Source organism: Pristis pectinata, chromosome 5, assembly GCF_009764475.1.
Source record: "Pristis pectinata isolate sPriPec2 chromosome 5, sPriPec2.1.pri, whole genome shotgun sequence".
Classification (NCBI taxonomy): domain Eukaryota; kingdom Metazoa; phylum Chordata; class Chondrichthyes; order Rhinopristiformes; family Pristidae; genus Pristis; species Pristis pectinata.
In genome coordinates, this window is record NC_067409.1 from 780,002 (window position 1) to 804,909 (window position 24,908).

Here is a 24,908-nt window from a genome sequence, read left to right on the forward strand (position 1 = left end):
TGCAACTGCTCTGCCCAAGACTTCAAGAAATTGCAGAAAGTTGTGAACATAACCCATTCTATTGAGTAAACCAGCCTCTCCTCCATGGACTCTATACTTCCTGCTCCCACCCCGGAAATTCTCTCTTCTCCCCACTTCCATCAGGCAGAAGATATAAAAGCTTGAGAACACTTACCATGAGGCTCGAGGACAGCTTCTATCCCGCTGTTATAAGACAATTGAACAGATGTCTTGTCCAATGTGCTTAAAGATGAACTCTTGATCTCTCAATCTACCCTCGTCGTGTCCCTTGCACACTATTTGTCTATGGTACTGCACTGTAACTGTAACAGTGTACTCTGCATTCATAAGATAAGATATCTTTATTAGTCACATGTACGTTGAAACACGGTGAAATGCATCTTTTGCGTAGAGTGTTCTGGGGGCATTGCTTCCTTCTGTACTATCCCATACTTGTGTATGGAATGATCTGTCTAGATGGCATGGAAACTACAGCTCACTGTATTGTGGTATAAACAATTACCAGATGAAGCTCTCTTGGGATGTTCTGTTACAGAGGGTGCTTGATCAGCTGGGGTAAGTGGGCTGAGGAATGGCAAATGGAGTTTAATTTGGATAGTGCCAGGTGTTGCATTTTGGAAGACAAATGAGGGTAGGACTTTCACAATGAATGGTAGGACCCTGGGGGCTGTTGTAGAACAGAGGGACCTGGGAGTACAAGTACATGGTTCCTTGAAAGTAGCGTCACAGGCAGACAGGCTGGTGAAGAAGGCTTTTGGCACGCTGGCCTCCATCAGTCAGGGCATTGAGTATACAAGTTGGGATGTTATGTTACAGTTGTACAAGAGGTTCGTGAGGCTGCATTTGGAATATTGTGTTCCGTTTTGGTCACCCTGCTATAGGAAAGGTGCCAATAAGCTGGAAAGTGTGCAGAGGAGATTTGCAGGGATGTTGCTGGGACTCGAGGGATTGAGTTATGGAGAGAGGTTGAGCAGGTTGGGACTGTTTTCATTGGCTTATAGGAGAATGAGGGTTGATCTTACAGAGGTGTATAAACCATGAGGAGTATAGATGGGGTGAATGTGCACAGTCTTTTTCCCGGGGTTGGGAAATCAAGAACTAGAGGGCAGAGGTTAAGGTGAGAGGGGAGAGATTAATAGGGATCAGAGGGGCAACATTTTCACCTAGAGGGTGGTCAGTGTTTGGAACGAGCTGCCCAGAGGAAGTGGTGAGGCAGGAATATTAATAACACTTAAAAGGTACTTGGACAGGTACGTGGATTGGAAAGGTTTTGAGGGATATGGGCCAAGTGCGGGCAAATGGGACTAGCTCAGGTGGGAACCTTGGTCGGCATGGACCCAGTGGGCCAAAGGGCCTGTTTCTGTGCTGTATGACTCTATGACACATGGTAGGTACCTTAGAAGCATTAATGTGCAGAGAGTCCTTGGGATGCAAGTCCAAAGCTCCCTGAAAATGGAGGTACTGGTGGATAGGGTAGTGAAAAAGGCGCTTGGTATGTTTGCCTTCATAGGCTGAGGTATTGAGTACAAGATTTGGGATGTCATGTTCCAGTTAGCCCGCATTTAGAGTATTGTGTGCAGTTCTGGTTTCCACACTACAGGGGAGTTGTGGTTGCAATAGAGAGAGTGCAGAGGAGATCCGCCAGGACCGCCTTCGACAAGGTTCCACATGGGAGACTGGTCCAAGCTGTTAGGCCCATGTGATCCAGGGTCCGTTGTCAAATTGGATCCAAAATTGTTTTGGCAATAAGTGATCGAGGGTGATGGTAGAGGGTGTTTTGTGATTGGATGCCTGTAACTGGTCTTTGATGTCTAATACATGTGAATGATTTGGATGTGGATGTAGCAGGCATGATCAGTAGGTTTGCAGGTGACACAAAGGTTGCTGCAGTTGTTGACAGTGTGGAGGGTGGTCTTGAGCTACAGGGTGATAATGATGTGTTGGTGAAGTGGACTGAGAAATGGCAGATGAAGTTTACAACTCACTCTCCACTCTGGAGTAAGCACCAAGTAATTACTCCCCACTGGTATGGAAGAGCAGGCACTCCGTGCACCACCCCACTCCACACCCACGCCCCCACTCCGTGCCACCGCCCCACTCCACACCCACGCCCCCACTCCGTGCCACCACCCCACTCCACACCCATGCCCCCACTCCACACCCACGCCCCCACTCCGTGCCACCGCCCCACTCCACACCAACGCCCCACTATGCGCTCAGCGCTGCCAACCCCCTCCACACCAACGTCCCACTATGCGCTCGGCGCTTGCTCCCCACCACACCAACGCTCCACTCCGCGCCGGCGCCCCCACTCCACACCGATGTCCCACTCTGCTCTCGGCGCTGCCGCCCCACTGCGCGGTGACGCCTGACTCCGCGCTCGGCGGTGACGCCTCATGCCCCACTGTCACCTCACTCCATGCTCGCCAGTGACGCCTGACTCCACACTCAGGATTAACTCCTTGCTGACAGTGGGTGTTCATGGTTCTGTAACACTTCGATTCCCACAGTGGTCAGAATTTGTGCATTTCCTCTTTTGATGTTGTTTTTTGGAACAGTGGTATCCAGGAAACGGATGAACTCAATGGAAATGTTTTAGTTCTTTATATTTAAATCATTTTAATCCCTTTAAGTAATTACTGTGTTGTTCCCCCGTGTTGGTCCGTGCCCGAGGTGTGTTTGTAAATGTGATGTGTACCATTGTCCTGAGACTGGATTTCCCTGGAGTACTTGGCTGGTGTGCTGGGACCAACAGTAACTGCTTGTTGGCACCTGGGGAGAAACTGACCTGTCTGCTCTCTTGTTCACTCAAGTCCAAGTCTTAACTGTCGGTTTATCCAGCCTGTCCTGCCCCGTGGCCCTTTCGTTGCTGAGGTTGTGCCACATATTTGGGGCATTCTGCTGTGATTTACAGATTAGGTGCAGGATGACATTGCCTCAGTGCTGCTTTACACAGCCACTACCCCATTTGAATTAAAATGTCTGCAGCACATGTTGTTTGTCAGAAGTGGACCGACTGTTAGTCCGTGAAGGAGTTGGAACAATTCATAAACAGTATTGACTGTTTAAATATTAGGTTTTAGGTTTCAGTTGCGGCCTATTTGATCAGCGAGAGTTTGTTAAATTCACACAGCACTCCTGCAAGCTTTGTACACTTTGCACCTCCGTGTTCAGGTGACCCAGTTGTTGGCACTGGTTTGGTGCTGGAGCCTGATATGGTTTTGATTGTCTGAAATTAAAAAAACTGCAAGTGCTGGAGGTCAAAGATTAAAAAATGCTGAAAATACTAAACAGGGTAGGCAGTAGCTGTGGGGAGAGAAACAGGCTGACATTTGAGAACGTACAAAAGGTTGTTAGGGGTGGAAGGGATTATGAGAGATTTGAAAACAGTAGTTAAAGTCAGAATTGTCAGCATCAGATTTATTATCACTGACATATGACGTGAAATTTGTTGTTATAGCGGCAGCAGTACAGTGCACCAATTGTTTTATGGAAACCAGTACAGGTCAGTGAGCACAGTCGTAGTGGGTCAGTGGGATGACATGGATTAGGACTTGGGCAGCAGCAGGGATTTGGAATGCCTTCAGCTGTATAAGGAGAAGTGGGCCACAGCCCTTTGCAACGGCTCCACCGTTGGATATGATCATGGCTGGTCTACATCAGCACTCTCATGCTTGATTCCCTTAATATCTGAATATCCATTGACCACTACCTTGGTCATCCTCGGCAACTGAGTCTCCTCATCCTCTTTGGTCAAGAGGAGATGGGCCAGGTCTTACATAATTCTTGTCTGTATTTACATGGAGAAGGTAACGGCATACACAGGGTAAAAGCACATAGTCTTTTTCCAGGGAGTGGGTGCTAAAAACAAGAGGGCAAAGATTTAAGGTTGGAGACGAGATATTTGAAAGGGACATCAGGGGCAGCTTCTTCACACAAAGGGTGGAGCGTATTTGGAACAAGCTGCCAGAAATAGTGGTTGAGGCGGGGCACATTAGCAACGTTTAAAAGCCATCTGGATAAGTCCATGGATAGGAGAGGTTTAGAGGGCTGTGGGCCAACGAGGGCAGATGGGACTAGCTCACTGGGAAACACAGTCAGCATGGATGCGTTGGGGCGAAGGGCCTGTTTCCGTGCTGTATGAATCTATGACGTTAGAGAATTCCAAAGATTCATTACTTTTTTTTTGATAGTTCTTCCTTGTCTGAGTTTAGCTTAAACACATCAGAGTTGTGTTATTGGAAACTAAAAATAATTGGATTTAAAATACAGCAAAATACCGTGCATTGATGTGGCCTCTGTGTACCCATGACCTTAAAAACTTTTAACTCTTCACTAACTTCTACACACTGTCACCTTAAATGCAGTTATGTCTAGTGATCACTCAAAGGAGGTCCCAACTGTGCAGTTGGTCAATGCTCTTCATCGTTCTCTTGCAAGTTGCTAAAGGTTGGTTCCCAGGTATTCATTTATATAATCATAGAACCATAGAACACTACAGCACAGAAAACAGGCCATTCGGCCCTTCTAGTCTGTGCCGAAATGGTATTCTGCTAGTCCCATTTACCTGCACCCAGTCCATAACCCTCCAGACCTCTCCCGTCCATGTATCTATCCAATTTATTTCTTAAGCCTCAAGATGTGAGCCCGCATTTACCACATCAGATGGCCAGCTCGTTCCACACTCCCACCACTCTTTGTGAAGAAGTTCCCCTAATGTTCCCCCTAAACTTTTCTCCCTTTCACCCTCAAGCCATGTCGTCTCCTACTTATCTCTCCTAATCTAGGTGGAAACAGCCTACTCGCATTAACTCTGTCTATACCCCTCATCATTTTGTAAACATCTATCAAATCTCCCCTCATTCTTCTGTGCTTCAAGGAATAAAGTCCTAACCTGTTCAATCTTTCCCTGTAACTCAACTCCTGAAGACCCGGCAACATTCTCGTTAATCTCCTCTGCATTCTTTCAATCTTACTGATATCCTTCCTATAGTTAGGTGACCAGAACTGCACACAATACTCCAAATTTGGCCTCACCAATGTCTTATACAACCACACCATAACATCCCAATTTCCTATACTCAGTACTTTGATTTATGAATGCCAGGATACCAAAAGCCTTCTTTACAACCCTGTCTACCTGCGACACCACTTTCAGGGAATTATGTATCTGAACTCCCAGATCCCTTTGTTCCTCTGCACTCCTCAGTGCCCTACCATTTACTGTGTACATCCTACCTTGATTCGTCCTTCCAAAATACAACACCTCACAGTTGTCTGCATTAAATTCCACCTGCCATTTTCTGGCCCATTCTTCCAGTTGGTTCAGATCCCTCTGCAAGCTTTGAAAGCCTTCCTTGCTGTCCACTACGCCTCCAATCTTAGTATCATCAGCAAACTTGCTGATCCAATTTACCACGTTATCATCTAGATCATTGATATAGACAACAAACAACAATGGCCCCAGCACAGATCCCTGAGGCACACCACTAGTCACAGGCCTCCAGTCTGAGAAACAATCATCCACTACCACTCTCTGTCTTCTCCCACACAGCTAATTTCGAATCCAGTTTACAACCTTTCCAAGGATACCTAGTGTCTGAACCTTCTGAACTAACCTCCCATGTGGACCTGTCAAAGGCCTTACTAAAGTCCATGTAGACAACATCCACAGCCTTTCCTCATCTATTTTCTTGGTAACCTCCTCGAAAAACTCTACAAGATTCGTTAAACACGATCTACCACACACAAAGCCATGCTGACTATCCTTAATCAGCCCTTGGCTATCCAAGTACTTGTATATCTGATCTCTCTGAACACCTTCCAATAATTTACCCACTACTGATGTCAGGCTCACTGGCCTGTAATAATCCAAAAATCATCAATTGATCTGACACCAAACCTTCTCCTCGATGGTACCATCTGTACCTAAGTAAGCCCACTTGACATTGATTCTCAAGCGCGGTTTTGATGGGGAAGAACTCCTGAGTTTATCAGCATCTTGAAAAGTTCTTACTCCAGTGATGTGGAAATTTTGTGGACAATCACATGATCTAAACTCTGTGGTGAAAGCAGAAAAGTAAGTTGTATCTTTGGGTTAGTCCTGTTGTCTCAAAATTCTGTGGCTAACGGGCTGATTTAAAAATTTCCTGTGGAATGCCAGGGTAGACATTTTGGTCAATTTTATTTTGAGTGCATTCTTGCAAAGAGTTATGACACTGCTTCTTGTGCCTTTTATGAATGTCTGATCCCTTATTTTGAGACTTTGAGCCCTGGTTCTGTACATCCCATCTACCTCCTAAATCGAGGCGACAGGGTGTTGACTGGGAGAGGCTGTAAGCAGGTACCACAGTGTGTCCCTGGTAGAGAGAGGAGCAAAACTGGCGGGATTAGTAATACTGATTCGTGAGGGATATTTCTGCTCTTGTCAGGAAAAAGGGAGGCATATGTCAGGTATAGGCAGCTGGATCAAGCAAATCCCCTGTAATATAAAGGATATGGGGATAAAGAAGGAAATCAGGAGGGCAAAAAGGGGTATGAGAGATCCTTGGCAGATAAGGTAAAGGAGAATCCTAAGATTAGAACATAGAACACCTCACCACAGTACAGGCCCTTCGGTCACCTTCCTCCAATCCCTTAAAATTATGTCTCTTTTGTGTTAGCCATTGTTGCCCTGGGCAAAAGTCTCGACTGTCCACTTGATCTATGTCTCTTATCATCTTGTACACTTCTATCAAGTCACCTCTCATCCTCCTTCGCTCCAAAGAGAAAAGCCCTAGCTCACTCAACCTATCCTCATAAGACATGCTCTCCACTCCAGGCAACATCCTGGTAAATCTCCTCTGCACCCTCTCTAAAGCTTCCATATCCTTCCTATAATGAGGCGACCAGAACTGAACACAATACTCCAAGTGTGGTCTACCAGAGTTCTATAGAGCTGCAACATCACCTCATGGCTCTTGAACTCAATACCCCAGCTAATGAGGCCAACAGTCCATACGCCTTCTTAGCAACCCTATCGACCTGTGCGTCAACCTTGAGGGATCTATGGACGTGGACCCCAAATCCCTCTGTTCCTCCACACTGCTAAGAGTCTTGCCATTAACCTTGTATTCTGCCTTCGAATTCGATCTCCCGAAGTGTATCACTTCACACTTATCTGGGTTGAACTCCATCTGCCACTTTCTCAGCCCAGGTCAGCATTCTGTCAATATCCTGTTTGTAATCTACGGCAACCTTCTACACTATCCACAACACCACCAACCTTTGTATCATCAGCTAACCCACCCTTCCACATGCTCATCCAAGTCACTTATAAAAATCACAAAGAGCAGGGGTCCCAGAACAGATCCCTGCAGAACACCACTGGTCACTGCCCTCCAGGCAGAATACGCTCCATCTACCACCACCCTTTGTCTTTATTGGTGAGCCAATTCTGAATCCACACAGCCAAGTTTCCCTGGATCCCATGGCTCCTGACTTTCTGAATAAGCCTTCCATGAAGAACCTTATCAAATGCCTTACTAAATCCATGTACACCACATCCACTGCTCTACCTTCATCAATGTGCTTGTCACATCCTCAAAGAATTCAATCAGGCTCATGAGGCACGAACCTGCCCCTCTCAGAGCCATGCTGACTGTCCCTAATCAGCCTATGCTTCTCTAAATGTACATAAATCCTGTCTCTAAGAATCTTCTCCAGTAATTTGCTCACCACTGAAGTCAGACTCACTGGTCTGTAATTCCCAGGGTTATCCCTATTCCCTTTCTTAAACATAACAACATTTGCCACCCTCCAGTCATCTGTCACTACTCCTGTGGCCAGTGAGGACGCAAAGATCGTCGCCAAGGGCGCAGCAATCTCTTCCTTTGCTTCCCGTAATAACCTTGGATATATCCTGTTCAGCCCCGATGAGTTATCTATCCTAATAATTTTTCAATGATAGGGTTCTTTAAGTGTCCTAAAAAAACAAAAGTGTAACTAGGGAGAGAACAGGTCCCCTTGAGGATCACAGTGTGGTCATCTGCATGTGGAGCCACAGGAGATGGGCCAGGTCTTAACTGAATACTTCTTGTCTGTATGTACCGCGGAGAATGTGATGGAAGCTCATGAGTTCAGGGAAGAGAAGAGTGAGGTCCTGAAACGTATCAACATTTTGAAAAAGCTGTTGGCAGTCTTGTTGTGCATAAAGGTGGATAAATCCCTGGGACCTGACCAAAATATTTTAAGAAGTATCTAGATGAGCACATGAATCACCAAGGTAGTGAAGGCTACAAATGTTTGTTAATGGGATGGGTAGTTGATGGTGGGTCGCAGGGCCTGTTGTTGTGCTGTATGACTTTAACAGATCCATGGATTTACCTTCATCTATTCTGTTAGATGCATCTCAAAGCACTCCACTAGATCAGTCAAACATCACTCCACATTGACTCTGCTTCATCAAGTTATTATTTTGTCTTGGTATTGCATCCTTTACCATAGTCTTCCCAACTATCGATGTCAGCCTAACAGGCTGATAATTGCTTACATTCTCTCTCCCTTCTTAAATGGTAGGATGACTGATATTATACGTCAGTCTGCAGGAAGCATTCCAGAATCTCTGGAAGTCAGTAAGGTAGAGCTACAGAGTGATGCAGCACAGAAACAGGCCCTGTGTCTCACAGAGTCCCTCCGAGCAGCACGCACCTTTTCAATAAATACTCTAGTCCATTTTATCTCTGCACATTCCTATTAATTCCCTCCACTATACCAGAGATAAGGGGTAGAAAACATAGAACAGTACAGCACAGGAACAGGTCCTTCGACCCACGCTGTCTGCGCCGAACACGATACCGAATTAAACTAAGGGCCTGTTTCCATGGTGTATGACTGTCTGATTATTGAACTGTTGTCTGGAGGTGATGGAGATATGGGATGAAGGCTGCAGCAGCTGAGCAGCTCTCCACCTTTGGACATTAAAGGCTTGGTCATTTCAACGTTGTGAACTTCCTTTTGGCCTCATATTTTGTTCCTGCCACTTTGCCTGGCTCAGTCACATGATCACCTGTATCTCTGATAAAACCTCCAGGTTAAGGTTAATGCTGCCCAGCTGTTCTTGTTCTAGCACAATGGAGCCCATTGAGGCCATCGACTGCCAGCTCCTAGTAAATCAGTTACCTCAGTCCCACATGTCTTTGGTGACCATTCCTCCACATATTCTCTATATTTGCAGAGGTGTATGATGGGCTATCTCTGTAGTGACCAGAGGATCCACCATCTGTAACCACCTCTTCCATAACTCTGGGCCTTTGTACCCTCTCCACACAATCCATAATGGCACCATCATCTGCAAACTTGGATATATTGTACTTGGTTCCCTCAACTAAATCATTGATGCAACCGGAGTTCCAGCTCTGATCCCTGTGTCACCCCATTGATCACAGTCTCCCAACCCAGCGGTAACTACTCCCAGCAAAAAAATGAACTGGAAGAACTCAGCAGGTCAAACAACATCTTAGTACGCAAAGGGATAGTCGACGTTTTGGGTTGAGACCCAGCATCAGGACTGAGATTGTAGAGGGAAGTATATAGAAATGAGGGTAGGGGTGAGACACGGGCTGGTGGGTAATAGGTGGAACCAGAGGAGAGGGGGATGATGGAGCCAGGTGGGAGGAGTGGTGGGACACGCTGGGTGGGAACAAATGAGGGATGATGTGCAGGTGAAATCAGGTAGAGGTAGGAAAGGTAAGCCAAGGGAGAAGAAACCCAGGAGGATAGGTCTGTGGAAGATGGCAGATGGGACCAGATAGGGGAGGGTAACGCAGCAGAATATGAGGTGGTGTTCTTCCAGTTTGTGTTTGCGATCAACGTGTAATGGGGAAGGCTGAGAATGGCAGATCAGTGTGGAGATGGGAAGGAGACTTGCATTGACATGCAACCGGAAGTTCGAGGTGGCAGCTGCCCAGTCTGGGATTGGTCTGTAGAGGAGGCCACATCGTGAGCACTGAATTGGAGTCCAGGTTGGAGGAAGCTTGCGTGAACCTCTGTCTGTTTAGGTCCAAGAGGGAGGTGGATGCTGGGGTTGGGGTTGGTGGGGAGGAGTGAGCAGACCAGGGAGTCATGGAGAGATAATCCCTACAGAAAGCAGATGAAGTTGTGGCTGGTGGTGGGTTCTGGTTGCGGAGATGGTGAAGGATGATGTGCTCGATGTGGAGAGCAGGGTGGTGAAAGGTGAGGACCAAGGGACCTCTGTTCTCACCCCACCAGCCTACACATCCAGCCATTATCCTTTCCGCCAGCCACAAAGTTTTTCCCCTCCCCAACCCGCAGGGACCACTCTCTCCATGACTCCCTGGTTTGCTCATTCCTCCCCCACCTCAGGCACTTTCCCCTGTAACTGTAGGAGGTGTAACCCCTGTCCCTACACCACCTCCCTCACCACTATCCAGGGGCCTAAACAGCCCTTCCAGATGTGATAGAGATTCACATGCACCTCCTCCAGCCCTGTCTATTACATTTGGTGCTCTCGATGTGACCTCCTCTACATTGGTGAGACCAAGCACACACTATGCGACCACTCTGCCTGCTCTCTGTCCACCATCACCATCTGGAGCTCCCAGTTGCAGGCTGCTTTAACTCCCCTCCCTCATTCCCACACCAGCCTGTCTGTCCTCGGCCGCCTCCACTGCCAGGGTGAGGCCCAGTGTAAACCAGAGGAACAGCCCCTCATATTTCCCCTGGGCAGTTCTACAACCCAACAGCATGAACATTGAATTCTCCAGTTACAGGTAACCTGCTCCCCCTCTTTTCCTTTTCTCTCTCCTGATCCACCCAGTTCCTCTTACACCCACCCACCCCCCATCACCTTGTCTCTTCCCCCTCCTCCACCCCCTCCATCTGCCCATCACCCACACACCCATCCCACTGGGTTCCCCTCCCCCCACTGTTCCCATCTGTCCTTCCCCCACCTCCCCTATTTGTTTCCATGCTCCACCTTCCTGTCCCATCAGACTCCATCTGCAGCCCTTTGTCACCCCCAGCTATCACCTCCCAGCCTCTGTCACTATCTCCACTCCCCCCTTCTCACCTGGATCCACCTATTACTTGCCAGTTCTTGCTCCACCCCGTCCCCTCACCTCTTCATACTGACTGTCTCCCGTCTGGTCACTGACCGTCTCCCGTCTGGTCACTGACTGTCTCCCGTCTAGTTTTTCAGTCTCAATGAAGGACCCAAAACATCGACTGTCCATTTTCCTCCACAGATGCTGCCTGACCCACTGAGCTCCTCCAGCAGCTTGTTTTGCTGCTTCCAGATTACAGCATCTGCAGTCTCATGTGTCTCTGTCTCCCTTCTGTCTGAGGAAGGCAGGGAGTGAGAGCAGACGTGTGGGAAATGGAGAAAATTTGTGTGCAATTACCCCTACCCAGGAAGATTACAGCAAGCCTAAACCCATTTCACAACACACTGTTTTGTATTGGCATACAGATGAGTCACCAGAAAATTTGGGCACTTATTACCATAACATGCAAGACGTCATTGAAGCTGAAAACCAGAGGAAACAAACACGCCTCACCTGTTTGCCACCAATGCTCTCTCTCTCACCTGCTTCTCCCACTCCCCTACTCTCTCTGCACTCAATCCCTCCTGCACCCTTGTTTACTCTGGCGGAGCTCCTTCTCTCCTCCTCTCTGTCCGCACGCTGTCTCTCATGACTGCTCTGTGGGGGCAGCGTGGGAATGAACTCCACTGTGAGCACTTTCTTCTGGTTTCAGGCTCCAGTAAAGCTTTGCATGGTAATGCAATATCAGTCCAAAATTTTATGTGGCTCATCGACGTGTAAACACAGAGCTTTTGTGTTGTGCAATTGGTGCATCTTGCTGCAACCTCCTGGGTAATTCCAGTTCGCTGATGTCCTGGTATCTATCATCCACACAGTGATTAACTGGACAGTTTCCGGTCAGTCATTGGTATCTGAACTCATTGACAGAAGCGGACACGAACACCCACAGCCCACGGCAGCTCACTAGTTTCAGGGTGAGTTCGCACATGTACACCTTCCACCTCTCCCAGACCTTCTCACATCCTTGTTCTTGTTTAGCTGTAGAAATGTACAGCACAGAAACAGGCCCTTCAGCCCACCTTGTCCATGCCGACCATGGTCCCTATCTACATTAATCCCAATTGCCCACATTAGGTCCATATCCCTCCGATCCAAGGACCTGTGCAATGGTAATTATATCTTCTATCACCTCTCTTGTAGCTCATTCTGTGAAAAACCTGCCCTTCAGATCTCCTTTAAATTTCTCCGCTCTCGCTTAACCTGTGCCCTCTAGTTCTAGACTTGCCCTGAGAAAAGGATTCTGACAAACTATCCTATTTATGCCCCTCATAATGTCGTAAACCTATAGAAGGCTCCTCTCAGCCTCCTACGTTCCATTAAGAATAGAACATGCCCATCCAACCCCTCCTTATAACTACAGCCCTCCGTTCCGGGCAACCTCCTGGTGAAAAGCACGAGAAGCTGGAGGGACTCAGCAGGTAAGGCAGCGTCAGGAGGGAAATGGACAGTTGGCGTTTTGGGTCGAGACCCTCTTCCCCATAACTGAATTCCTCTAATCCAGGCAGCATCTGGGTGAATCTTCTCCGCACTCCCTCCAGCGCAACCACATCCTTCCTATAGTGTGGAGACCAGAAATGCACACAATATTCAGGTCTGGTCTAACGTCCCAACTTCTGTGCCCCAAAGTATGAAGGCAAGCATGCCAAATGCCCCTTCCACCACCCTATCTACCTGTGTTGCTACTTTCAGGGTGCTATGGACTTCAGTGCCAAGGTCCCCTGTTCATCAATCTTCAAGTGCCCTGCCATTTACTCCTTGTCCTACCCCTATCTGACTTCCCAGTTGTTGCTTCACGTTCTCTCTGACCCTTGCGCGTGCTCTCTCTCTCTCTCTCTCTCTCTCTCTCTCTCTCTCTCTCTCTCATGCTTGTTCTCTGTGTTTCTATCTCTTGCCACCTCCATCGACTTCCTTCCCATTTACGCAGAATTATGCTCAGAAGGAAGTAAATACCATCACCATCACTATAGAATTAGTAGATATACTAATGGGCTAAAGGCTCATAAGTCCCATAAAGTAACAATGACACAGAGTTAGACGGCACGGAGACAGGCCCTTCGGCCCAATTCGTCCATGCTGACCAAGTTGTCTACCTGAGCTAGTCCCATTTGCGTACATTTGGCCCATTTCCCTGTCTAAATGTCTTTGAAACACTGTAATTGTACCCACCTCCACCACTTACTCTGACAGCTCGTTCCATTTACCCACCACCTTATCTATGCCCCTCATGATTTTATATTCTTCTGTAAGGTCACCTCTCAGCCACCTCTACTTCATGGAAAACAGTCCCAGCCTCTCCAGTCCTTCCTTACGACTCAAACCCTTATACTCAAGCTGTGTAACTCTCTGATTCCATGACGTTAACTCCATCGCTCCCTGAAAATGGTAACACAAGTAGGTAGGGTGGTAAAGAAGGCATACGGCATAGTTGCCTTCATCAGTCGGGGTGTTGGAGAGTATAAGCTAAAAGGAAAAGTTGGACAAGCTTGGACTGTTTTCTCTGGAGCATCAGAGGCTGAGGGGCGACCTGATAGAAGTACACAAAACTTTGAGCGGTATAGGTAGGGTAGATAGAATCATTTTCCCAGCATGTATATGTCTATACTAGAGTGTAGGTGAGAGGGGGATAGTTTAAGGGAGATTTGTGAGGTAGGTTTGTTTATACAGAGCGGTGGGTGCCTGGAATGCACTGCCAGGGGTGGTGGTGGAAGCAGATACAATAGTGGCATTTAAGGGGCATTTACCTGTATACAGGTACATGAACAGGCAGGGAATGGAAAGATACAGATCACGTCCAGGTAGATGCGACGACTTTAATTTGGCACCATTGTTGGCATCATGGTCAGCACAGATATCATGGGCCGAAGGGCCTGTGCTGTACTGTTCTACGTTCTTCACTGTCCTCTACCACCCTCTGCCTCCTTCCACTGAGCCAACTTTGTATCCAGTTGGCAAGCTCACCCTGGATCCCATGTGTTCTAACTTTCCAGACCAGCCTACCTTGTGGGATGTTGTCAAAGGCCTTGCTAAAGTCTGTGGAGACAATGTCTACCACCCTGCCCTTGTCAGTCCTTTGGGCACCTCATCCTGCTGTTTTAAGACTCTTGAACGGACCTCTTGCACAATTAAGATGGACTATTGACCTCATCGTGGCCCTTTCACCTTACCGTCTGCCTGCACAGCACTTTCTCTGTAACTGTAACACTATGTTCTGCATGCTGTTACTGCTTTTCCCTTGTACTACCTTAATGTACTGATGTGGTGAAATGATTGGTATGGATGGAATGTAAAACAAAGTTTCTCATGGTACCTCGGTACATGTGAAAATGATAAAGCAATCACTAATTACCAAATTCGTGAGCCATGATCTCCCACATACAAAGCCTGCTGACTATCCCTAATCAGTCCTTCCCTTTCCAAATGCAGTTAGCACCTATCTCTCAGAATCCCCTCCAGTAACTTTCCCACAACTGATGTTAGGCTGACCGGCCTGTAGTTCCCTGCTTGCCCTTGCAGCCCTTCTGAAATGAAAGCCCAACATTTGCCACCCATCCTACCTCACCTGTGGTTAATGATGGAACCATAGAAAACTACAGCACAGAAAACAGGCCATTTGGCCCTTCTAGTCTGTGCCGAAACATTATTCTGCTAGTCCCATTTACCTGCCCCAGCCCATACCCCTCCAGACCTCTCTCGTCCATGTATCTATCCAATTTACTCTTAAAAGTTAAGAGCGAGCCCGCATTTACCACATCAGAAGGCAGCCCATTCCACACTCCCACCACTCTTTGAGTGAAGAAGTTCCTCTAATTTTCCCCCTAAACCTTTCCCCGTTCACCCTAAAGCCATGTCCTCTCGTACTTATCTCTCCTGATCTAGGTGGAAGAGCCTACTTGCAGTAACCCTGTCTATGATGATGCAAGTATCTATGTATAATTTATATTCTGTGTTGTCTGAAACCTATGTGCCTGTTTTTCATTGTACCTTGCACCTCACCGAACTTGTGCACATGTCGATAAACTCCACTTGACTTGAAATATCTCTGCCCCGGCCCCTGCAGTTCCTTCCCAAGCTTCCCACAACATCTCAGGATACACTAGATCAGGTCCCGATTGTGGAGGCTCAGTCACTGAGCTCATACAAAGCAGAGCTGGGCAGGTTTCTGGATATTCAATGAATCAATGAATGTGATGCAGCAAAATAGTTTTGGTGCAGAGGGTCAGCCATGACCTTAACGAATGGCAGAACAGGTTTGAAGGGCTGGGGTGCAGCAAGTTGAGGCTGTTTTATCTGTAAATCAGGAGCAAGATGCCAGTGCAGACCTGGGCCCTTTCCCACCCCTCCTCAGCTCTGCTCTGCTCCCAACAGCCGTTTCTTCCGCCTGCTGAACCTGCGCAAACTGGGCCTGAGCGACAACGAGATCCAGCGGCTGCCGCCAGAGGTGGCCAACTTCATGCAGCTTGTGGAGCTGGACATCTCTCGAAACGGTGAGTGGGAGCCTGGCTGAGGGAGAGGAGAGGGGCAGAGGCTGGAAAACCCAGTCCTGGCTCGCAGTGGGTGGGAGGGGGAGAGGTGGGGACAGTGCAAGTGGCGGACCATTGATGAGTTGGGTGCGGTCATCGGTCTGGGAAATAGTGGGGTAACACACTGCCCCCGGCCCCACAGAGTGCTCGGCACCAGCCCACAACCACCCTTCTGTCCACCAAGGATAAAGATCACCTCCGCTTCTGTGCCAGGTCCACGTCACCCTCAATTCCTGGTCTTCCAAAATTCAACGACCTCCTCTTCATGCCCCCGGTGATTTAGTCTCTGCAGCCGCCCTGGAGAGAGTGTTCCAAGGATTTCCCACACGCTGGGAGAAGAAATTTCCAACACACCGCAGTCTTAAATGCCCAACCCTCAGTCTTGTAACTGTGTCCCTTTGTTTGAAACTCTGTGCAGGAGGGTGAAGGGTTGTGGGGTGACTGCACGGAGGCAGGATCAAGGGTCGTGGGGTGACTGCACGGAGGCAGGCTGAAGGGTCAGAAGTGACTGTACAGAGCAAGGGTGACTGCACAGAGAGAGGGTGAAGGCTCTGCCCTTCTGAATTTTGGATCTTCCCAACCAGATGTTGAACAGATCTGCCCAAGTACGTTGGTTCTTGGGCGAGAGGTGGGGGAGAGACGAACTGTGTCCAGTTGTAGGGTGTGCTGGTGTGGTGCACTGCCCTGCAGGTGTGCTGGTGGTGGTGGTGCACAGCCCTGCAGGTGTGCTGGTGGTGGTGGTGCACTGCCCTGTAGGTGTGCTGGTGGTGGTGGTGGTGCACAGCCCTGTAGGTGTGCTGGTGGTGGTGGTGCACTGCCCTGTTGGTGTGATGGTGGTGCACTGCCGTGTAGGTGCGCTGGCAGTAGTTCACTGCCCTGTAGGTGTGCTGGTGTTGGTGTACTGCCCTGTAGGTGTGTTGGTGCTGGTGTTGGTGTACTGCCCTGTAGGGGTGCTGGTGCTGGTGCACTCTCCTCTAGGTGTGCTGGTGGTGCACTGCCCTGTAGGTGTGGTGGTGTGGTGCACTGCCCTGTCGGTGTGGTGGTGCACTGCCCTGTAAGTGTGCTGGTTTTGATGCACTGCCCTGTAGGTGTGCTGGTGCTGGTGGTGCACTGCCCTGTAGGTGTGCTGGTGGTGCACTGCCCTGGTGGTGTGCTGGTGGTGGTGCAGTGCCCTGTAGGGGTGCTGGTGGTGGTGCACAGCCCTGTAGGGGTGCTGGTGGTGGTGCACGAACCTGTAGGGGTGCTGGTGGTGGTGCACTACCCTCTAGGTGTGCTGGTGGTGCCGTGCCTTGTGTGTGTGCTGGTGGTGCACTGCCCTCTAGGTGTGGTGGTGGTGCACAGCCCTGTTGGTGTGCTAGTGCTGGTGGTGGTGCACTGTCCTGTAGGTGTGGTGGTGGTGGTAGTGCACTGTCCTGTAGGTGTGGTGGTGGGTGGTAGTGCACTGTCCTGTAGGTGTGGTAGTGCACTGTCCTGTAGGTGTGGTGGTGGTGGTAGTGCACTGTCCTGTAGGTGTGGTGGTGGTGGTGGTAGTGCACTGTCCTGTAGGTGTGGTGGTGGTGGTAGTGCACTGTCCTGTAGGTGTGGTGGTGGTGGTGGTAGTGCACTGTCCTGTAGGTGTGGTGGTGGTGGTAGTGCACTGTCCTGTAGGTGTGGTGGTGGTGGTGGTAGTGCACTGTCCTGTAGGTGTGGTGGCGGTGGTGCACTGCTCTGTAGGTGTGCTGGCGGTGGTGCACTGCTCTGTAGGTGTGCTGGCAGTAGTGCACTACCCTGTAGGGGTGCTAGTGTTGGTGCACTCTCCTCTAGGTGTGCTGGTGGTGGGCACTACCCTGTAGGCGTGCTGGTGGTGCACTGCCCTATAGGTGTGCTGATTGTGGTGGTGCACTGCCCTGTAGTTGTGGTGGTGGTGCACTGCCCTGTTGGTGTGCTAGTGCTGGTGGTGCTGCACTACCCTCTAGATGTGCTGATAATGCACTGCCCTGTAGGTGTACTGGTGGTGGGTGCACCGCCCTGTAGGTGTGCTGGTTGTGGTGCACTGCCCTGTAGGTGTGTTGGTGCTGGTGGTCTTGCACTGCCCTGCAGGTGTGCTGTTGCTGCACTGCCCTGTAGGTGTGGTGGTGGTTGGTGTACTGCCCTGTAGGTGTGTTGGTGTACTGCAATGTAGGTGTGCTGATGTTGGTGCACTACCCTATAGTTGTGCTGGTGGTGCAACTGCCCTGTAGGTGTGCTGGTTGTGGTGCACTGCTCTGTAGGTGTGCTGGTTGTGGTGCACCGCCCTGTAGGTGTGTTGGTGCTGGTGGTGGTGCACTGCCCTGTAGGTGTGCTGGTGTTGGTGTACTGTCCTGTAGGTGTGCTGGTGATGGTGCACTACCCTGTAGGCGTGCTGGTGTTGGTGCACTCTCCTCTAGGTGTGCTGTGGTGTGCACTGCCTTGTATGTGTGCTGGTGGTGGTGCACTGCCCTGTAGGTGTGCTGGTGCTTGCACTGCCCTGTAGGTGTGCTGTGGTGGTGCACTGCCCTGTAGGTGTGCTGGTGGTGGTGCACTACCCTCTAGGTTTGCTGGTGGTGCACTGCCCCTGTAGGTGTGCTGGTCGTGGTGGTGCACTGCCCTGTTGGTGTGCTGGTGATGGTGGTGCACTGCCCTGTAGGTGTGCTGCTGGTGGTGCACTGCCCTGTAGGTGTGCTGGTGGTGGTGCACTGCCCTGTAGGTGTGCTGGTGATGGTGCACTACCCTGTAGGGGTATTGGTGGTGGTGCACTGCCCTGTAGGTGTCCTGGTGCTGGTGGTGCACTGCCCTGTAGGTGTGCTGGTGCTGGTGGTGGTGCCCTACCCTGTAAGGGTGCTGGTGGTGGTGCACTACCCTCTAGGTGTGCTGGTGGTGGTGCACTACCCTCTAGGTGTGCTGGTGGTGCACTGCCCTGTATGTGTGCTGGTGGTGGTGCACTGCTCTGTAGTTGTGTTGGTGGTGCACTGCCCTGTAGTTGTGGTGGTGGTGCACTGCCCTGTATGTGTGCTGGTGGTTGTGCACTGCTCTGTAGTTGTGGTGGTGGTGCACTGCCCTGTAGTTGTGGTGGTGGTGCACTGCCCTGTAGGTGTGCTGGTGGTGGTGCGTGACTCTGTTGGATGTGCAGGCTCCTCTCTACCAGCTCTCCTCTGGGACTGTCGACGTGAAGTCTGCGTGTGCACCTTCCGGGACAGTTGTTCCCACCCCCACTCTGGTGATTCCACAGTTTTCATGCATCAACCAGCTTATTCCTCGGGGGGGTGTTATTTCACATTGCTGCTTTTGTCTCCACAGATATTCCAGAAATTCCAGAGAGTATTAAGTTCTGCAAATCTCTGGAAATCGCTGATTTCAGTGGGAACCCTCTCTCCAGGTACAGTCAACTCTCAACGAACCAAACTGTGCCTGGCTCAACCCTGCTCACTGACCCCTTACCCTGAGGTGGACCCTACCCACTGACCCCTGACCATGAGGTGGACCCTACCCGTTGACCCCTGACCCTGAGATCGTCGTTACTCAGTGACCCCTGACCCTGAGGTGGACCTTTCCCACTGACCCTTGACCTCAAGGCTTAACCCTGCTCATAGATGCACCAATCATTGACTGGACACTGCCCACTGGCCCCGACACTTGTGGCTGCTGATTGTGTGGAATGAAATGGTGAAGGGTCAGCGGTGACTGCTCGGAGCGAGGGTGAAGGGTCAGTGGTGACTGGTTGGAGGGAGGGTGAAGGGTCAGGGGTGACTGAGTGAAGGGTCGGAGGGAAGGTGAAGGGTCAGAGGGATGGCGAAGTGTCAGCGGTGACTGGTTGGAGGGAGGGTGAAGGGTCGGGGTGACTGGGGTGAGCTGGTGAAGGAACAGAGGAACTTCGGGGCTGCTTTGTGTCTGCGTGTTCCTGCGCCCACCAGTGTTTCCACTCTCTCTCATAGGCTGCCTGACGGATTCACGCAGTTACGGATCCTCGCACATCTCTCCCTCAATGACGTTTCTCTGCAGTTTCTGCCAAACGACATTGGCAAGTAAGTGATCTCCTTCGGCATCCCAGCACCAGAACACATACAGAGCGACGTGCTGAACAGAGAATGTCATTGGCAGCCGTCTGCACAGAGCAAAAGCAGCAGCTTCTCCCTGACAGTTTAACCAAAGCTCTCGTGTGCTGTTACCTCCCCCCCCCCACCCCAAGGTCCTGTGTCCCCATGGTCCAAGGAAGTAGGAACTGGGAATGAAGGTTGGCTATTTGGCTCCTCAATCCTGTTCTGCCATTATCCAGGACGGCACAGAACAGGAACAGGAACAGGCCTTTCAGACCACCATGTTGCACTGAATTAATTAAACATAATTAAGTACCTAACTAAAGTAATCCCTTCTGCCCACACATTCTCCATATCCCTCCATTCTCTGCACATTTGTGTGCCTATTTAAGAGCCTCTTAAACGCATTTATTGTATCTGCCTCCACCACCACCCCTGGCAGCACATTCCAGGCACCCACCGCTCTCTGTTTAAAAAAAAGCAGACTTGCCTCGCAAATCTCCTTTGAACTTACCCCCTCTCACCTTAAATTCATGCCCTTTATTAGACATTTGGACCTGGGAAAAAGATCCTGGCTGTCTACTCTGTCTGCGCCTCTCATAATCTTATAAACTTCTATCAGGTCTCCCCTCAGCCTCCGCCGCTCCAGAGAAAAACAACCCAAGTTTGTCCAACCTCTCCTTAAAGCTCATACCCTCTAATCCGGCAGCATCCTGGTGAACCACTTATGCATCCTCTCCAAAGCCTCCACATCCTTCCTAAAATGGGGCGACCAGAATTGAATGCAATACTCTAGATGCAGCCTAACCAGAGATTTATAAAGCTGCAAAATATCTTCCTGACTCTTGAACTCAGTGCCTTGACTAATAAAGGCAAGCATGCCGTACACCTTCTTTACCACCCTATCACCCTGTGCAGCCACTTTCAGGGAGCTATGGACTTGTACCCCAAGATCCATCTGTACATCAACACTGTTCAGGGTCGTGCCATTGACTGTGTACTGTCTCTTTATGCTTGATCTCCCAAAGTTCAGCACCTCCATCTGTTATTTCTCCAACCATATCTGCACCTGATCTATATCTCACTGTATCCTTTGGCAATCTTCTACACTATCCACAATGCCACCAACCTTTGTATCATGTGTGAACTTACTAACCCACCATCCATGTTTTTGTCCAAGTCATTTATATACATCACAAACAGCAGAGGTCCCAGTACGGATCCCTGAGGAACACCACTGGTCACGGACACCTGCCAGAATGAGTTCTATCGACCACTACCCTTCTATTCTGAATCCAAACGACCAGGTTATGCTGGATCCCATGCACCTTAATCTTCTGGATGAGCCTCCCATGCAGGACCTTGTCAAACTCCTTACTGAAATCTATGTCAACAACATCCACAGCTCTACCTTAATCAATCACCCTTGTCACCTCCTCAAAAACTCAATCGAGTTTGTAAGACATGTCTTGCCCTGCATGAAGTCATGCTGACTGTCCCTATTTAGGCCATGGTTTTCCAAATTCTCATCAATCCTTTCCCTAAGAGTTCTCTCCAATAGCTTCCCTACCACTGACATGAGACTTGTAAACTCCATTTGCCATTCCTCGGTCCACATAGCCAGCGGATTAAGATCGCTCTGTAGTTCTTGATAACCACCTTCACTGTCTACAATACCACCTATTTTGGCGTTACTAACCATGCCCTGTACATTCACATCCACATCATTGATATAGATGACAAAAACAATGGGCCCAGCACTGACCCTGAGGCACAGCACTAGTCATGGGCCTCCACTTCTATATGTTCCCAGGTTTTCCTTTGCAGTTCTACTTAAATAAAAGCACACCACCCTCCAGTCTTCTGGCACCTCACCCATGGATAATGATGAAGCAAATATCTTAACCAGGGTGTCCACAATTTCTTCTCTACCCTTCACAGTGTTCTTGGATATACCTGCCAGGCCCTGGAGATTATCTACTTTCTTACATTTTAAGACATCCAGCACCTCCTCTGCGGTAATGCAGACTATCAAGGCAGCCCCATGAACTTTCCCTCGTTCCAAAGTCTTCATTGTCTTTCTCCAAGGTAAAAACAGAGGAGAAATATCCATTGAGGACCTCACCCATCTCCTGCGGCTCTACACAAAGATGTCCACTTGGTCTGTGAGGTGCCCTATTCACACTCTGGTGACTTTTACCCTTAAATGTAGTTGTAAAATCTCTTTGGATTCTCTGATCTCCTCCGCCAATGTACAGCTTAAATACATTCACTGAATCTTTCAAGCCGTCCTTTGACAGGGTGCTGAAGGACATGGGAGGGAGTGGGGATGTGGTGTTGAGGTGAAGACTGATTCAGCCATGACATTACAGAACAGTGCACAATGCTCCAAATGTGGAGCAATAAACAACCTGCTGGAGGAACTCAGCATGTCGAGCAGCACCTGTGGGAGAGGGAAGGAATTCCTCCAGCAGATTGTGAGTTGCTCCAGATTCCAGCATCCACAGTCTCCCTACTCCAAATGTGGCCTGACCAAAGTTTTATACAGTGCAATGTGACTTCCCAATTTTTATTCAACACCCTGACAATGAAGGCAAGCATGTTGTGCACCTCCTTTACCACCCTATCTACTTGTGTTGCCACTTTCATGGAGCTATCGACTTGCACCCCAAGACCCCTCTGTACATCAATGCTCCTCAGGGTCCTGCCATTTACTGTATACTATGCTCTTGCATTTGACCTCCCAAAGTGCAACACATCACACTGGATTAAGATCAAGCGGCCAATTCTCTGCCCACATTTCCAACTGGTCTATATCCTGCTGTCCTTTGACAACTTTCCTCGTTCACCACAACTCTGCCAATTTTTGTGTTGTCTGCAAACTTACTAATCAGTTCACCTACATTTTTGTCCATATCATATGTGTATATCACAAACAACAGAGGCCCCAGCACTGATCCCTGCGGAACACCACTGGTCACAGACCTCCAGTCAGAATAACACCCCCCACCACTACCCTCTATCTTTTATGGCCAAGGTAATGTTGAATCCAATCTACCAAGACTCCATGGATCCCATGTGCCTAATCTTCTGATCAGCCTACCATGAGGGACCTTGTCAAAAGCTTTGCTGAATCCCTGCAGACAACATCCACTTCCCTCTGCTCATCAATCATCTTCGTCACTCCTCTGAAAACTCAATTGTTTGTAAGACGTGACCTCCCCTGCACTAAGCCATGCTGACTGTCCCTAATAGTCTATGCTTTTCCAGATGTGAATAGGGCAGGGGAATCTAAAACTGGAGGGCATAAATTTAAGGTGAGGGGGAAAGATTTAAAGGGGACCTGAGGGGCAACTTTTTCACACAGTGGGTGGTAGATACGTGGAACGAGCTGCCAGAGGAAGTGGTAGAGGTGGGTACGATTACAATGTTTAAAAGACATTTGGACAAGTACATGGATAGGAAAGGTTTAGATGAATATGGGCTAAATGCGGGCAAATGGGACTATATCGCTGCCGATGTAAGGCTCACCAGCCTATCATTCCTGGTTTGTCTCTACTCCCCTTCTTAAATAGAGAAACAACATGATTATTCTCCCGTCCTCTGGGACCTCTCCAGTGGCTGAAGAGGACAGAAAGATCTTGGTGAAGACCCCAGTAATCTCCTTTCCTGCCTCTCTCAATAACCTGGGATAGATCCCATCAGGCCCTGGGGACTTATCCACCTTAATGCTCTTCAAGAGACCCAGCACCAGCACCACCTTGATATCAGCATGCCCCAGAGTATCAGCACACCCTCCCTGATCTCTGCAATCTGAGAGCTATTGGAAGCAAGGGGCGGCAATGGAGATGTTTGCATCTTCGTTACCCACAGGTGAGGTGCCAGAAGACTGGAGGAGATCTCATGTTGTTCCTTATTTAAGAAAGACAGCAGAGGTAAGCCAGGTAACTACAGGCTGGTGAGCCTGATGTCAGTGGTAGGGAAGTTATTCGAGAAAATTTCGAGGGATGGGATTTAGTACGTTTGGAAAGGCAGTGGCAGATTACAGAGAGTTAGCATGGCTTTGTGAGGGGGAAGCTCTGTCTCACTACATCTACCCTGCGTTATCGGGGTGTTGCAGTCCTCGAAAATAGTCTGTATCGTGTGTGAAGCCGTGTGATCTGCACAAAGGAATTCCCGGTACCTGGAAACTTGCCCTTACAGAATTCACAAATCACTGCCCACAAATGGGAGTAACACAGGGGTTGCTTGTAATTTGATTGCGAGTTTTGAGGAGGGAACAAAGGAGGTGATGAAGGTACGGTCGACTTGTTTTCCCTGGAGTGAAGGCAGCTGACAGAAGTATATAAGATTATGAGAGGCACAGAGTAGTTAGAAAGAATCTTTGCCCAGCATAGGGGTATGAAACACCAGAAGGCACAGGTTTAAGGCGAGAGGTAGGAGTCTTAAAAGGGATCTGAGGAGTAAGCCTTTACACAGATAGATGGAATGTGCTGCCAGAGGAGGGGATGGAATCGGATACAGTCACTACGTTTCAGAGGCATTGAGACAGACACTTCAATAGGCAAGGCATAGAGGGATACGGGCCTACTGCAGACAGATAGGATTGGTGTAGGTGGGCAGAAAGGGTGATGATGAGCCAAGTCTGTTCCTGTGCTATACAACTCTGACTCCCAGTGACCCCACCCCCCCCCCCCCCCCCCCCCCCCCCCCACCCCCCCCCCCCCCCCCCCCCCCCCCCCCCCCCCCCCCCCCCCCCACCGTCACGTCCGTCCTTCCTTGGCATTCCATGGTCTCACCACAGCCTTATGTCATTGGACTGGGGCAAGTTGTTTCTATGCTTGTCCTTAAATCCTCTGACAATAAAGGCTAACATACCAGTTGATTTCCTAACTGCCTGCTATATCTTAATGTTAGCTTTCAGTGATTAATGTACAAGGAGATTTGGGTCCCTCTGAACACCAACACCCAGCAACTTCTCACTATTTTAGACCATACTTTGTCTTTCCTTTTTATTTTGTCTGTGTATGATTGCGCGACTTCAACCCTCACTCACTCCGTCTTCTGCAGTTTATCGAACCTGGTTACCCTGGAACTCCGAGAGAACCTTCTGAAGGCACTGCCAACGTGAGTAACAACCGCTGTTGTAGATCCTGTTGTAAACTTACCTATCAGCCTTCACTGTACACTACGCCACGATTTTGGTGTCATCCGGAAACATGTCGACGACATCG

General features: G+C 49.3%; 1 protein-coding gene across 1 annotated transcript in view; it reads left to right on the top strand.

Annotated features, from left to right (window-relative positions):
* scrib (scribble planar cell polarity protein) overlaps positions 1-24,908 on the top strand; it is a 138,698-nt gene that overhangs the window by 11,045 nt on the left and 102,745 nt on the right. The window contains exons 2-5 of the mRNA XM_052016028.1: positions 15,469-15,607; positions 18,938-19,016; positions 19,573-19,662; positions 24,745-24,801. Of these exons, the coding sequence (XP_051871988.1) occupies positions 15,469-15,607; positions 18,938-19,016; positions 19,573-19,662; positions 24,745-24,801 (365 nt within the window). The remainder of the gene's footprint in view (positions 1-15,468; positions 15,608-18,937; positions 19,017-19,572; positions 19,663-24,744; positions 24,802-24,908) is intronic.